This window comes from Erigeron canadensis, chromosome 2, assembly GCF_010389155.1.
Source record: "Erigeron canadensis isolate Cc75 chromosome 2, C_canadensis_v1, whole genome shotgun sequence".
NCBI lineage: Eukaryota > Viridiplantae > Streptophyta > Magnoliopsida > Asterales > Asteraceae > Erigeron > Erigeron canadensis.
In genome coordinates, this window is record NC_057762.1 from 41324044 (window position 1) to 41341368 (window position 17325).

Here is a 17325-nt window from a genome sequence, read left to right on the forward strand (position 1 = left end):
TTCTTGTATGGGTTTTTGGGACGATAAATTGAATGAAACCAAGGTATAAGTAGCTAGTATATAAGATCGAGATGATTTTCTAGCCAGTTTAGAATCATTCTATAACGACTTTGACAAATAAGGGCAAACAATTACTTTTGTACAAATGAGTAATTAATACAATCAATACAGATAGTAGATATTTGAAAATCTGTAAATAGGGAGAATATGTATAAGATATTCATACACATGTGTACGTGACAGTAGTGTGAGTGTTTAATTAAAATGTGTTTAAATATATATTCAATCATCATCAACAAGTCCTCATTAATTTTCTTACCACGTACGTAGGACGACATGCATCATACATCTTAGTTAGGAATCAGATGTTGATGAACCCTCGCAAAAGACTTCATCCACTTCTCTTCGGTGGAAACTGCGGTGGCAGCCACAAGCCGCACACGTGACAGCCGCCCTTGTACCTGCTTCTTCTCCACTTGCCATGAACTCCCTGCACCCATCGACAGCATACCCTCCGATGTTAGCCGCATGATTCTTCTGGCATTCCGCATACCGAACCCTTTGATTCGTTGATACGCTTGTGGTTCTGTTAGAACCTGTCTTCTTAATCACAACTTGACGTTTCTTCATTTCCAATATGTATATATATTATCCCCTCTTTCTCTCTTTTTAAACTTAAGTTCATAAAGAGATAGAGAGCGTTATAGATTTGTCAAGTACTAATGATTGAAGAGTGTGGCTAAGATAAAAGTCCTTAAATAAGCAGCTTGTGTTCCTGGCATTATATGCTTAGAATTTACACAAAATTAAAATGCATTTCAATTCTCCCACTTGGAGAAAAAAGAAATATGCCAAGAAAGGGCATTATTGAAGCACTATGTGATGTCTGCTTATATTTCTTTTTGGTTTCATCAATATATTGGTTTTATTTAATTTTAATTAGGGCAAAGAGTGACCTAGCTCGAGGCATCATATCATATCTAGCTTGGTTACGTTTCTTGAGGGCCGGCTAATCATGAATCGACACATATCAATAACAAAATCAAGTTAATGTGTCAACAAATCCACCACTTACAAAATTACAATATGTTTGGTTGATGTTTTAATGCCAAAACAATATATTTATATGATTGACCACAAAAGTGATTAGACATGGCATTATAATCCCACTCAAAAAGTGGATGTTATCCCTTAATTAACCAAACATATATACATAATGCATTATGATTTTTACACGTTGACTAAATTATTACCATTTGACTCCGTAGGCGTCAAGTGCTTAACTAAACATACATATATGTAGCCAGGACAGAGCCGGGAGTTGTATCTAACGATCAGTTACAAAACAAAAACTTACTAGATACAAATGCATATTGGTGGGTTCATAATCACGATTATGCTAACATTGTTCTAAACTCATACGTCGTACTTAACTTTAAGGCTAAGCCCTAAGAGTTGTTTTTTAGTGGTTCTTACGGTTTTCTTCATTTTTTTGGTTATGACTTGATCCATTCACTATATATATATATATATCTTATATATATGTGTAGGATAATGGCATAGAAATGTAACCAACTATAACCAAAAGATTATGTAATGTAACCAACTACTCGACTAGCTATGTAATGTAACCAACTTTGTTTTTTGGGTTATGCAATGTAAGTAACCGGATACATAAGGTTTACGTCTGGTTATACACACATGTGGTCACGTGTAATGTATCTGTATCTATATCATATCATCACTAGTCCAAAAGCCAAAGCAAAAAACAACCACCTAATAATCGCGATAACTTTGTTGTTTCTTCGAATTAAGACTTGAAACTACCACCAATCGACTAAAAAATTGATCCCGCACAAACCCTGACCAAAAGTTTTCGAATCCAACACTCGCTGGAAAAAATGGTGATTTACCGGAAAAATTAAAATTGCGATAACTTTATTGTTTCTTCGAATTAAGACTTGAAACTACCACAAATCGACTCAAAAACTGATCCCGCACAAACCCTGACCAAAAGTTTTCGAATCCAACACTCGCCGGAAAAAATGGTGATTCGCCTGAAAAATTAAAATCGCGATAACTTTATTGTTTGTCTTCGAATTAAGACTTAAAACTACCACCAATCGACTCAAAAATTGATCCAGCACAAACCTTGACCAAAAATTTTTGAATCTAACACTCGCCGAAAAAATTGATATATACAACTTGAAGAAACTGGCCCGATTGGGTCTTAACCACCATCACTATTTTCCAGCGAGCATACACACAACGAGGCCTGATGGGTTTTTGTTTGTCAAACCACAGGGACGATTCGTGATTAACTCTCTGGTGGCAATTTGTCTAATAAAAAAAAGAATAAAAATGAAAGTAGTAACCGACAACTTGTTTCCTGGTCGGTTGCTTACATTGCCTAAAAAACAAAGTTGATTACACTACATAGCTAGCTAGTCGAGTAGTTGGTTACATTACATAACCTCTTGGTTATAGTTGGTTACACTCCTATACTAATATATATATATATATATATATATATATAATAATCCTGTCAAACTTTTGTTAGGACTAATTAATTTAATCATGTAGTTTATTGTATGGGTCGATTTATGGAATCATGACATTGATACGCACAAATGAACAGATTGGAAAGCAAAACATGTGTTTTGCACGAGATTCCATGAAGATTATTTAAGCGACGGCAAAATTAAGTACTTTAGATTTTAGTAATCTATGAATATATTTAAAACAGCATATATGAAATTTTTGGTGTATATCACGCCTCATATAGTTTACCTTAATATATACATACAGAATATAACACTTACATTAATTACATGCATTGTTATATTAGTCCATACAAAATAGATCTTTTGGTGGTCGTATTCTCCACCCGACATATTTACCGTGGGACCAAATCTGAATTAATGTACTTGTGTATACGTACGTGTGTGAAATTCAGTGAGACATGCACGAAAAGAGACGGATCGATGTTACCTTTATTTTATTTTATTTACATTTTCTAAATCATATCAATAGCATATATTTGTGTGTGGACGCACGGAGCTCGTATTTAATGTTGAATGACATTTTTTTAAGTGGCATGTACTTAGACTTATGTTGCTCACGTTTTTCTTATTCATATAATCTCGTCTATATATGCCGGACAATCTCTATGACTCGATTATTATTATTATTAAAGACTACTTTCAATACACATCAAATCATGCTCACTTTATGCATGTTTCCATTGTGTCATACGTGTTACAAGAAGCTTGACTACCAGCATTCGATTTAAGTTATCAATATATTAAATTAGCATGCAATTAAATCAAACTGATCGATGGAAAAGACATGCGGCATAACATATATTGACAAGAAGTTAGTTAAGCTCCATGTTCATATGGGCCTTAAGAATGGCAAGTTACACCATAATTTTCATGAGACATGTCTAAATGCACATGGTAGACAGGATTATATATCATATTGACAAGATTTTCATAGGTAGTTTCTATAGAGTCATCTAGCTTTATGACCGTTTATTTCTAGTGTTTGTTGCTTTTTGTATATTCTATTCTAGTATCTATCTATATCTATATATATAATGAGACTTCCACATTAGTACGTAGTCATGAGATTACTATATTGTATAACCACGTTTATTTAATAATATGATCAGTAGTTTATCGGAAGTACGTTTTATCAATAAAAAACACCGACTCAATCAACTTAAAATCCAGTTTTAAAACATTGGTCAACAAGGAAAATTAATAGAGGATTATCTATTGACTATATGAGGTCATACATGAAGTGAAAAATTTGAGTGCGGCCAATCCCCTTTCCATCTCCCTCTCCATACCTCACACACTCCCTCCCCCCCTTATTGTAGTTTGTAGGAGCGAAAGTCAAAAGGTAACATTTTATTGGGTGAGAATTTCCTCAAATTAAATTAGAAATTACTTTAGGGGTAAAATTGGATGATTATTCACTATTGAATTAAAATTAATGGTTTAATTTTTATTAAAATTTTTAAATCTTAACTATTAATTTTAAATCAATGATCAAAATCATTTAACTTTACCCCTTAAATTACTTTTTAAGGTTGTCAACCCCATTTTCTTTCTTTTATTTTTAATTTGCAAATGCATATTTTGTGATTCTTAGAAAAGGATATCTTGCATGAGTATCGAGTGAGGCCATATAGTCAATGCAGAATTATTTTAAAAGGTTTGTTTACCGAACCCCCATCACTATCATATGATTTATTTACTAGCTACCATCATTTATTATATTAAACAATCACTCGTAAAACGTTTGAAGATCGACAATACTATTTCAATATTTCATGCATGCTGTATATGGGTCTCACCAATTTTCAGAAAAATTAAAGATATCATGTTTTATACAGTATGTAACAAGTACGTATTGTTAAATATGATAGAAGTGTACCCGTCCAATATGTAGTGAAAAAATGTTTAAACTTTAAACTGTATTAATGTATGTAAAATTTCGTGTACGTATTTCATTGAATACATGCGTGACAAGGTGGTGACAGCCCGCACCTGATTTCAACGACCACCGCACAATGTGTTTGTTACTAAAATATTGCCAATATGATTCCTAATAGATTATATCGTTTTGTAAGGTTTTTTATGTGGTCGCTCGATCTTCATACTACAAATCATTCCATATTTCAATGCTTTTATTATATTTATTGGTTATGATACCAGGCTTTGATTTAGTAGTCTCAAATTAAAAGATTATCTAAGTATTTGTATATATTATATAAAAAGGTTTAATATATAATAATTTTAAAGTAAAAAAATGAAAATAGAAGGATGTTTTGCATTGTTTTACGACCATGATTACTCAAAACTGAAGCAATTGTGAAAATCCGTCCCATTTTAATTGTCCTATTTTGGCAGGTCAAATCTTTTTATTTGAACTTTGACCGTAAATATCTTTGTTTGTGTTATATTTTAGTTGATAAAAGTTATATCAATGAAAAGTACATTTGAAACACAATCAATTCATATATGTTATATCAAGTAGTGTTATATAATACAAACAAAAACATTTACGGTCAAAGTTAAAAGAAAAAGACTCACAAAGTCAAAATTGGACACTTAATATGGGACGGAGAGAGTAATATGACGCTGAGTTAGCTTTCTGATCGAGTCGTTCGGCCTCTATATCCCATGCCTTAAATGTCTAAGTTTACCAAAGACAACATACATGCATAAATTCGTAAAAATGTTTGTCAAAAGATAAATCAAAGTGGGACAATGTGCATATATAATATATTAGATAAAAGATTGAAAATATAAAAGGGAGAAGAGTAGTCATAGAGACATGAATGGTTATTAAAATTAGACAAGACATATTGTTCCTCACCAACCATGCCAATTTTACAAGGTCTACGAAAAAGTCTAAACTACCTATTTATGTATTGATTATCCCAGAAGCGAAGCTGGTATACCCCTTTTTTAATTATTATTATTTGGACTAAAAAAGTACAATATCCTTTAATCGAATATGAAAGTTCATATGGAAAATAGTGCAGCCATTAGTCATGTAATAAAAACCAATTTTCATCAATCACATGTCCCATAAATTAAGAAAGAATTTAGATGTCAAAAACATTGTCAGTATATGACAATAAAAATTGGAAAATGATTAATCATTTTAACTAATTAATAACTTAAAAAATTCTTAATTATATATAAGAGTTTGACATTTTGTTAAAATCAAAAGATGAGATTAAAAGAGGATTATTAGAAGGATTTTTAAAAAGATTTATCATTTCTCATTAATATTTGTTTCCGGTCATTAGTTATATAATTTTCTATTCGGAGTTAAACATACCAAACACTAAGGTTACTTGCATTATACAAGTAATACGTCATTTAGTAGCTAATGACAAACTTGAATAGTGAAAGCACAAGACATGATAATAGTGAGCTTGGCATATATAGGCCTGCAAGGCTCCAACATTAATTGCCAATAGGAAATTAAAGCTCTTCTGTTGTAACGGCGCAACTTTTATACTGTATTCTTGAGTTTTTCATGAAATGAAAAGAAAGTGAAAGATTGGACAATAGAAGAGAAGAAAAGAAATAATACATGTAGAAGCTATTCTTGAGTTGGATTGAAAATCAAAGAAAAGAAAGGGAAAATAACAAAGTGTTTCATTCTTGAGTTAGATGGAATGGAAAAGAAAAGAAAGTTTCATATGATTTTACTATCAAATGTTTTAAAATAAAGTTTAGAGAGGATAGAAGGGTAATTTCATAAGAAAACAAAATATTTTCTCTTGCAATCCACCCAAAATGGGCTGGAACCTTTTCCTTTTTTTTCTTTTTGAAAAAAACTTGAGAATGCATTTTTGTCTTTATTTCTTTTCTATTCTTCCTCTTATCATTTAAAAAATAACTCAAGAATGCACCTTTAGTGTCCAACTTTATATTGACTCACTAAAGTTATAGGGAATTACGGAGTATTACATATCGTTAATTAAGTTTATTTCTCTCTTCATTGCCAATGGCATGAACGTATAGTCCAGTGATGAAAGCACAAAACTTAATTTAGTCTGCCTATCAGAGCATAATATTCGGTCAAATTTCCAACAAACAAGTCCACTTTTTTATTCACGGGGTCTTATCGATTATTTTTAAATGGTATTTTGACGATATGTTTTGGTCTACTCCAAATTATTGTGTTAGACAAGCCATGTTTAGACAATCGTGTCTTTCAAATACATATTAGAAGGGACCATGAAAAGAAGTGAGAATAATGTTTAATATCATCATAGAATTATATTAAAGGTTTATTAACCAATATAAAGATACACTAAAATTTCATATAATATGCACCCTCAAGGAAAAAATCTACACCTTCGAAACTATACAAGAACAACCCTTAGAATGAGTGGAAATCCTCTAAAATTATAAAGTTGAATCAACTTTAATCATTGGATTAAAATGAATTGTCAAAATTTAAACATTAAATTTTAATTTTAACTATTAGTTTTAATTCAATAGTTAAAATTGATACAACCTTACTTAAATAAAGTTAAAGTTGGATCAACATTAGAAGATGTTAATCCCCTTTAATAATACTTCATAAATTCATCTAGTTAAAAAAAAAAAAAAAAAATCCACTATCAAATTGTCATATGTTTTTTTTAATAAATCACTATCAACCAATAAAATATCACATTTACCTTTTGAAAATATTTTGATGGATCAAAACATGATAATATATACATGAATCCTGGTTTGGAACGAACAAAAAAAAAAGTAAGCTTAATTAACTCTTATTTTATGGGACAGTGGGACTAATGAGTGGGAGTAAAATGCACACACCATCAAGAAAATACAGTAACTACTAACTAGTATAGGCCCGAATAGACAAAGCCATAGAATTGAAGATCCCTTGACGCCTTTCGAATGTACGTGGAACCATCGATCCTAATCTCCTAATCAGAATATTTTATGTCTTCCATTCGCCAAAGTCATAAGAAAGGGGATTCTCTCTTTACACCATATAAAATTACGAGGAGTGTAACACCACCAGGCAAAAAAGTGTAACCCCGAGTATTAGCGGCGACGTCGCCGCTAATATTGCGGGGCCCCATGTCTGTAATGGTAAATCTGACAGAGAAATTAGCGGGCCCCTGTCAGTTTCAGAGTATTAGCGGCGACGTCGCCGCTAATGTCTTGGTCGGGTTGACTTTTGCCTGGTGGTGTTACCCTGTGCCTAAAATTAATATGTTATTCTGAGCACAACAAACAATATTCTCGCTAAATCCAGATTTGTCTTAATATATCACCGTTGACTTTTTCGTTTGGGTCGTGAAACCTTTTCAAGTGATGACTTGTCGATTGGCTTGATTTATTTGATGCAAGATAATCAATATGTTAGTTGTTTGAGGAATTCCAACCTTTTGGGGGTTTCAAAAAAGAAGAAAAGGTCCCATTCTTGTACCACCAGGTAAAGGTGCCCAAAAAACTGATTTTTTACGAACCGGGTCTGATAAACCAAAAACTAAAAACGGTCAAAACCGGAATTGACCAAACCAGTTTGGGTAAAAAAAACCGTCAATTTAACCGGCTTGGTTTTTGGGTCCTAAAATCAGGTTGAAACCAGTCAACCTTTGACAAAAATTGGTTTCAAACCGGTTCAGGTTTGATCAAAACCAGTTTTTATCCCGTTGACCAAAACTGGTCGGGTCAGTTTTTGGGTTTGCGCACGAGTATGACTACCTCCAGGCTGCATGAGTGAAAACTCGTCTTCCCTTGGGCCGATAGATAGAATCTCAATAACATATGTTGGGCTTTAGATCTTTATTTAACTATACCTTACTGGAAATATCAAGTTACTTTATGGATTTCACAGGCCCATTCAAACTTTGCATCTTGGACTTGGACCACCGAACAATTAAGATTTAAGATCCACTCACTTATATATGGTCATATACTCATAGGGATCAATGGATGCATCTTTTTAGCCCATCAACATCTGGCTGATAAGGTGGCACATCACAATATGATATTTCGACTTATGATCAGAGATGATTTTAAAAAAACATGACGTTATATAAAGTTCCCTTTTCTACAATTGAGAGCATATGGCTACTTCATTCCTACGGAATTCAATTCGATTTTTGATGAAATTTTTTGGTTTGAAACGAGGTAAATTCATTGGGTTATGACCCTTCTCGAACCCATGTCAGAGTGGGTTTTAACACAAGTAGTTATATATTTTTCATATTTAGACATAATCATTGGTATAATGACCCAATCCAAATTTTGACAGATCGAATACGTACAGCTACAACCTGGCTAAGTGATACCCATCTGTATCTTAACCGAGGTAGTGAGGTTTGAGACATGAAATCACAATTACGTACCCCATTTAAGTAGATATCGAATAAAGCTAACCCTGACAATGTTTAGCAACTTTTATTTAATTTATTCTCTTAAAGTAAAATAACTACACATTCAAAACCCTCATCTAAACGAGGGGTGTTTATTATTTGGATTAACCAAATAAACCACCCAATCCATTTGACATGTGTATTATTTGGATAGGGTTATTCGGATTTGGTTTGGTGTTTGGATGAAACCGATTAAAAATGTCGTTAAATGGTTCGGTTTTGGTTTAGATAAATTGCAATTGGGGCTCAACCGAAACCCGATTAAGCATTTAACATTTAATAAAAACTATAATAGTTTAATCTAAATGACATAAATACAACTCTAGTTTTGTAAATACGTTAAACCTAAAAGTAAAAATACACATATTTATTTCAATAATCTCGCATGAATAAATAAAATGGTGTGCATTGAAATTCGGTTTTTATGATTATTCAAATATATTGAATCAAAGTTTGAAAGTGGTTTTTATTTGGGTAATCCAAAACCCAACCAAATAACCCGAATTTTATTTGGGTGGTTTGGATTGGGTGGCCACATATATGAATTGGGTATTGGGTGGTTTACTAATTTTTAAAAAACCGATTAAGCCAAACCGAATAACTCTACTCTCCTAAAATCCAACCAAATGAACACCCCTAATCTAAACTGCTCCTATATATGCTATAGATTAGCATTAGAGAAAATAACAATCTAGCTAGGTGCAACAATGACATCCACGACAATTTATTGAAATCATCGATCGTTGATTTTTTTACCAATTGAGCAAAGTTCAAGTAGCACATGATCCACATGCATCCGTAAAACACATGATCCCGGCCAGGCACCGGAGGAAATTTTGAGAGATTAGAAAGTAGTGTGCTAAGAAAGTTTTGAAGCTATTCTTTATAAGATGGAAAGCAATTAAGTACTAAATACCATAATACACGTATAGTAAAAGTACAATCATGTTTCGAAATTCGGAATAATTTGAATGCATAATGTACTAATGTGGTTCCCTTTGGACATTTATGATGCACTAAGTTTAGGCATTTGCAACATAATTATTAAGCGTTTATAATGTATAGGTATGTGTAGTTCAATTCCTTAGGCCCCGACGAAGTATCAAATTAATTTGGTTTTCAAACAAAGGATAGAATTAATGATCAGTTTCTTCTTTTCGATCTAAATATAAAAGAAGAGAAACATAATAAACCTCAAAAGAATTATCCATGCATGGGACCTACATACAATTTCGTGTATCAAGGACCCAGTTTTAGATTATTTGTAATATAATCCATTACCTATCCAAACTATTATCACACCAACTTCTCTTTGATCACCGATAACCTATCAACCTTACGCTTACTCTACAACTATTTAAGGAAAATGATCGATCCTTCTAAATATCCTTCTAAAAACTTCTAAAACCTTCAAATCATGACATGCGTTATCTACTAATTCTCTTTTTTAATCTTACCCCTGATTTTTCCATATGTCATTATCTTATGATTAGAAAGATCTTTAAGCTATTTAGTTAAAAGAATTAATCATTTCTCTGTATTTAATGTTAAGTTATATATTTTAAACTATCTCACTTTACTAGTTTACTTTATACATAATCAAAACAGGGCCTACTAAACTTCACCTAAGCCAGTGAATTGAAGGCCTTCATCTCAACCAGTGATTGCCGGCTTTTCATTGCCACCTAACCGATCGCCGAGCTAGCCTCGGTCATGATCACCTTCACCCCCACCGCCTACTATATATTACAAATGGTCTACGTACGGTCTAATAACTTATATAGTCATATTACAATTGTAATGTAATACATATTTGTCATACATGACCTATATGATCACTATATCAATTAAATCACTTGTCTGCTAACCTCAACACGAGGCTATGTCCTCCCATTTAATTGCCAGCTGATTGTTATACATATTAAATCACTATATTTTTTTGAACAATATAGTTTATGTTAATGAAGAGTGTTATACATAATTCCGACCAATTAATTAAGATGTGTTATATATATACTGTCATGCATTTTGGATATTTGGTGCAATTATATATGATTGTATTTGGTTTGTTTTGTTCCTGATGAACTTGGTTTGCATTGAGTTTCGGTTTGTTATATCTACTTCTTAAATTGTCAAATCAAGGAAAACCGTAAATCGAATCATTGAACACCCCTAAATTAAGATGTATACTTGGGCTTAATTATGATATGTATATATCTGATCAAACGACTACTTAACTTTCAATTCTTTTGTAAGACGTACGCACAGAGCTGGCTCAACAGTACTATGGAACTAGGCGGTCGCTTTAGGCCCTCAAATTTTCGAGGCCTTAATATTTTGTATATTCGACTTAATGTTTGGATTTTGGACTAACTACGATATATAATTTGCATTAAAAATCGAGTTACTTTTTTTTTTGGCTTTTCTTTTTTACTCTAATTTATATGGTAATTAACTATGCCTCAAAAATTGATACCGTTTGAGGCCTCAAAAAACCTTAAGCCGCCACTGCGTACGCAGTTAAACATATATATATTCCCAAAGATCATATATATATAACCTATACTTAATTTTCTCGCGCGTGTCGATCAATTTAATTAAAAAGAACATGACGATCGAGGTCTCATGACCCATGCATGCCAGCTTTAAAGTCAATATTACTCGATCGATCTCATTAGTTAATCCAATTCTCTTTAAATTTCTCAAAGGAATGAAGCTTCCTATATATGATTCGTGGTATACACGTAGGAATTAAAGGAGCTAGCTAGCCGTCGTAAATTTGTCCCTCTGGACTGACATGCACTTTCTACATGCAAAGAAGGCTGTAAAAGAGGACATATATAAATAAAAGGGCCCATAACAGAGTACTCATGTTTCTAATTAATTCTTTGTCCAAAATTCAGGGTAGATGGAGGTATTGAGTCGATCATGAAAGCCATATGGGTGCTCTTCCTTTTCAGTACTTTCCTATTCTGACTCTTTCAACTAACTGGGCATATATATCAAAAAGCATTTAACCAACGGATCAGAGCTGACTTATAAAAAAAGCTAGCTAACAATATTTTCTTTTCTCATAAGTCCACTTTTTACAGAATATTAGGTAAATTAGTTACATCATTAATAAAAATTGTTGAATATATATAAGTTAAGCTAAGTAAATCGTGTATTATTAATAGAAATAGCCAGATTTATCTTATTGTAAATATATATAATAGCTTAAGATTATCAGGTAATTATTACTAATTGGTATAAAATAAGATTAACGAATCGGTCTTTGATGTCTGTATTATATATACTTGAACTTACAAGTAGAAACATTCTGTAATTTTGTATATCATGTGAATTTATAAATTCTAGTATTAATAATAGCCTAATTAACAATCTTGTTAATTACAACTTGATGACTTTTGGAATAATCAACTAATCAAGGACGTAGAATTGAAAAGATGTTTAATGAAATCTACATGTTTTCATGTTGTGACTTTCAAAAATTTTAGGCTGATATATCATTTCGCATATAAAACCCTGCCACAAAGTATCGAAATGGGTTGGAAAAATAAATACGGTGTCCCTTAACTGGCTATTTAGCTTAATTATTTTCATGCTAAAATAGGACGAGTGCAAACATATCGTTTAGATTCCGGGTCCGTGCTAGCTAGCCCCTTACCCTCAATACCTAGTAGAAGGAGAAACTCCCAACTTAACCGCTCGAGGGCACGATATTTAATTGAGATAAAACTATGCCCCTTCTGCAAGACTCAAACATGCTTTTATTAAGTCCAATTGGAGGCACTCATATGTTAATTAATTTGCCGGACGAGTGTAAACTTAATTGGATAAAAAAAACTTTGCTGGTAAAAAAAAGAAAAAGAAATTAAAGAAAGAATTCTCGTGATAAACTATTATGCTTTGTCAACGACTATACCCTGCCACATTCAGTTTTGTGCATTTAAGATACACATTATGCTTTGTCCCAATGTGATACACTAGTACTAATTAAAGTATGATATTTTGTTAAAGCAATTTGAATCTTTCTTTTTATTTAACCCAATTGGGAAGAAGGGTTGTTGAAGATCCTGAAGGGCACATTGAGCATCTTGTGAATTTAATGGCTTTATCTTGCAGAAAGGCGCAAATTGTATGCTTAACTAAAATTCGATATCTACGGTAACGTGTAAGTTATGGCAATATTTGTCATAGCTGTATATATACACAAAGTCAAAACTCTCATATACAACATATATCCCGAACTATTCAGCCAAGCTATTTTATATTCTCGGATCCTAAAATAAGTAAGCTATCTCATTTTACATCAATTATTTTTGATCAATATATGCTACTACTCGTCATCGTCGCCATCACTAATCGCCACCGCCACCACCTACTGCGTTAGCTACAACCATTATCGTTGCATCGTGCGAGCATAAGTCTAGTACAAGCTAGATACTAGATAAGTACATATATCCATCATATACAGACACACTGACGGTATCAAATAGTACAGGCCAGCCTTAGTCACGTTACTATCGAAGAATTATTATCGCATTTATTGATATGAAAATTAAATAGTTTATTCGAGTATAATAATAACATTCACATTCACATTATTAGTAGTTATAAAAAGATATAATACAACACTACAACGTATTTCAATGATCGATTCAATTAATTGTGAGTCTCTATACAGCATGGTCTTTTTGTAATAGGTACTGGTTCGTTTCTTTTGTCTTTTTTTTTGGAAAATGATTAATTAATTTAACCAAAACGACTTAATAATCAACCTAACAATATGATGGTGATACTTGACATAATCTAAGAAAGAGATCGAGAGAAATAATGAGTGGATTATATATGTCATGTAATAAAACTTTATGTTGATTATTAGGTTGATCTTTAAGTTTGATTGAGAATAGCAATCGTTTAATATTTACAATATTGCATTATTCTATAAGCCTTCCATGGCCAGTTATATAAAGTTTAATGCCATATATATATATATATATAGTCCGTGTAAATGTTTTTTAAGTTTATTTGGATGGCTTTTATAAAATATGATATATAGAGAATGAATGTACTGATCATATATATTTACCCATCTAAATTAATTATTTATAAGCTATTAATGAGATATATATATATAATATAATGACTAAAATTGTATGACAAAATTATGTAAACTAATTAACAGAACCATAGTATTAGAGCCTTAGAGGTTCAATTTGTATTTCTTTATACAAGATATTTGAACTACGTACTGTACGTAATTAATGTAGAGTGCATCTTCAACAATAACAAAAAAAAAAAATTAAACTGGCTTAGTTATATTTATACGAGTAACTATTTTGAAAAGATTAACAATTAATTAAGAAACAAACTCAAATTAACTTTCATTCATTTCATCGATCCGACCTTTGTATTACAGGAGCTACATACGTACACATTGTTTCCTCCTGGAAAGGTGGTTATAAACAAGCTTAGCATTGTTACTCTTTATGCAGTAGCTAGTAAACATATTATACGAGTATTACTATATATATCCTAATTCCTATCTTAATTATTTACATTTCTTTTCAACTAAATCTAGTAAAGAAAAAAAGCATTAAAAAAGATGCATGGAAGCTCTTCTAAACATAGATGAAACCCCCCACCAATTAAGATCCTTTAAAAGAAAAACAAGATAAGAAATTAATTAATTACTTTGGAAAATGAAACAAGAGATCGAAATAATTAGTAGTTAATTAGAAGAGGCCACCTCCGTCATTTTCTTCTAGTGACATATTCATAAGATGGTCACCTTGAGTTGCAGCCTCATCGGCAAAAAGCCATTTCTCTAGATAACTAAGAGGAGGCATCTGAATTTGATCTTCCAAATTCGGTTTGCTTTCATCTTGGAACATACTTGTTTCAGGTGAAACCGACTGCGAGACATCCGAATTGCTATAATTCGAGTAGTAGTAGCAGTTACCGTTCTTTTGATCATCGTTGGTGATCATTTGGTTATTATTACTATAGGCAGCAAAATGAAAGGAATTATCGTAACAACCTTCACTCGGAGGGCTTGGGATCAATTGCTGGTTGACCAACGAACTTGTAGTCTGCCTTGTTTCCATACTTTCCGAGCTAGCTTCATGTGACGATTTCTTGGAATTATTATTCATCCAGTTCGGGAGTAACCGCGCAATGTTGTCAGCACTCGAAGCATAAGAAATTGAAGGTTGATGAGCAGTATTCGATAGGGGCAATTCAGGTAAATTAGGGGATTTGTTGTCGAGAGATAGGGCGTCACAAAGGGCTTGTCTTGCCATATGGATATTGGTCTGAAGCCTTCTTTCCCATTGACCTTTAGATATAGATGATGTTTGATGATCACACGATGATCGACACTCTTTTGAATTTCCATGGCGATGACGACCATGTTGTTGATGATGGTTTTGTTCATCTTGGGCGAGCTTCTTTTTTAGATGTGTATTCCAATAATTCTTGATATCGTTATCGGTTCTTTGTGGAAGATATGAAGCTATTGCCGCCCATCTGCCATAATAATATATAATAGTACTCAGCTCGTATATATTAATAGATATGACGATAATATATGAATAATACATTCATATTATTTTGTTTATGTACGTATGTAATGTAATAACCCTCAGCTCGATCTCTTTATATACAATAATAAATAAATTTATAAGTAATAATTACCTATTGCCAAGGAGGGCTTGAAGATGGGTGATCATGTTTTCTTCTTGTTCAGTAAAGTTGCCACGTTTGATACCGGGCCGAAGATAATTAGTCCATCTCAGTCTGCAACTCTTACTGCATCTTAGCAAACCTTCAATTCGATCATTTACACAACAACATGTTCATTTAACTGATAATGGTCCTAGCTAGCTAGCTAACACAAGTAGCTAGTACTATAATAAATAGCCATTGAAAAACTTAATAATTATTAGTATTATCAATGAATGAAGGAGAATTTATTTTTTTATTTTTTTTTGAGCATTAATGAAGGAGAATTGCAGAATACAATAAATAACCTAATTTAATGATCCAACCAACCCACCTCCAAAGAATATACACCTTTTTTTTTCTTAATACAAAAAAAATACAAAAAACCGAAAGAAAATCAAAACAATTAAATAAATGAATTGAATGAAGTAAATAGAAAGTTTAATCGATGTATATAATTAGCACGAAATTATATATATATATATATACCAGTATTGGTAGGAACAGATCTCCAGTTGCCAGGACCATTTTGTTGAACATAAGAGACTAAGATGATATCTTCTTCTGGTGTCCATGGCCCTTTCTTCACACCTATCTTTTCACAACAAGGGGGCCTTCCCATTTTATTCAAGTCAAAATCTTTCTTTTTTCACGTTGAGTATGTTGTATTTTAGAATGAGAGGTTAATTTGTGTTGTATGTATATAAGAACTTTTATGAATAAGGCAAGGTGTAGCTAGCTTGTACAGTAGTGTATTTCTTGTGTTTCAACTTATGAGAAAATGTCAAGACAAGAGTCTTTGAGCTGGAGTCACACACACCCTCAGGTTGGGCTATATATAGATAATATAATATGAAGATAAGAAACAGAGAAATATATTAATAGAAGGGCTAGCTAGAAAATGAGGAGAAGGAGGTGTGGTGATGATGATTTTACACGCTGACCAAACAAATGAGTTTGAAAAGAAATGGCTTCTCTCTCTCTCTCATGAAAAACTTAAACCTCAACAAAAAAGAGTCAAAAGAAGACAGCAAGATGCATTTACTGTTGGTGTGCAAAAAGTCAACCATATATGCTTCATGCAGATTGATCAGAGAGATATAATTAAACAGGATCAAAACTAAAACTTGTACTGCATGTAAACAATGTTAATCAATAGTTGTTTTAATTTACAGGCCGGTTTACTTTGTTCTTCATCAAATCTCAAATCAAATCGGTATTGGAGACTTCAACATATCTATAGTGCTATACTATATTAAAAAAAAAAATAGAGCATTCTTTTAAGGGTTGAAAAATATATAATATAATTTCACTTAATACCCTTAAAATATTTTTACTTACACTACTTTTTAACTTTAATGATTAAATTACACTATCATTCATTTATCTTTTAAAATATCTAATTAACCATTTACATCAATTATATACAACATTTGACGTTTGATCTACCACCAACAACAGTCGACCTCACCACCACATCGTCACCGCTATTATCACCGCCGCATTGAGCGGGTATCGTGCTAGTATTAAATCAAAACAATCCTGAGTGAAAGTCCAAATAATTTGTAGCGTAAAGATGTGCATTTTTGTAAAATCTTTAAGCTTTATGATTTCAGATACACTGCACTAACTCTTTTTCCGAGTTGCGAAAATATGAAGTAGTAAAG

General features: G+C 32.2%; 2 protein-coding genes across 2 annotated transcripts; both read right to left on the reverse strand.

Annotated features, from left to right (window-relative positions):
* Positions 1-206: 206 nt before the first annotated feature.
* LOC122590257 (mini zinc finger protein 3-like) lies at positions 207-704 on the reverse strand. Its single transcript, XM_043762588.1, has one exon. It carries the CDS (start codon positions 628-630, stop codon positions 355-357), a length of 276 nt encoding a protein of 91 aa, XP_043618523.1. The 5' UTR covers positions 631-704; the 3' UTR covers positions 207-354.
* Positions 705-14294: 13590 nt separating this feature from the next.
* LOC122587351 (myb-related protein 306-like) lies at positions 14295-16605 on the reverse strand. The gene is made up of 3 exons (XM_043759489.1): positions 16148-16605; positions 15632-15761; positions 14295-15463 (listed from the first exon to the last, which is right to left on the reverse strand). The coding sequence occupies exons 1-3, from the start codon at positions 16278-16280 to the stop codon at positions 14671-14673; spliced, it is 1056 nt and encodes a 351-aa protein (XP_043615424.1). The 5' UTR covers positions 16281-16605; the 3' UTR covers positions 14295-14670.
* Between the last annotated feature and the right edge of the window lie 720 nt (positions 16606-17325).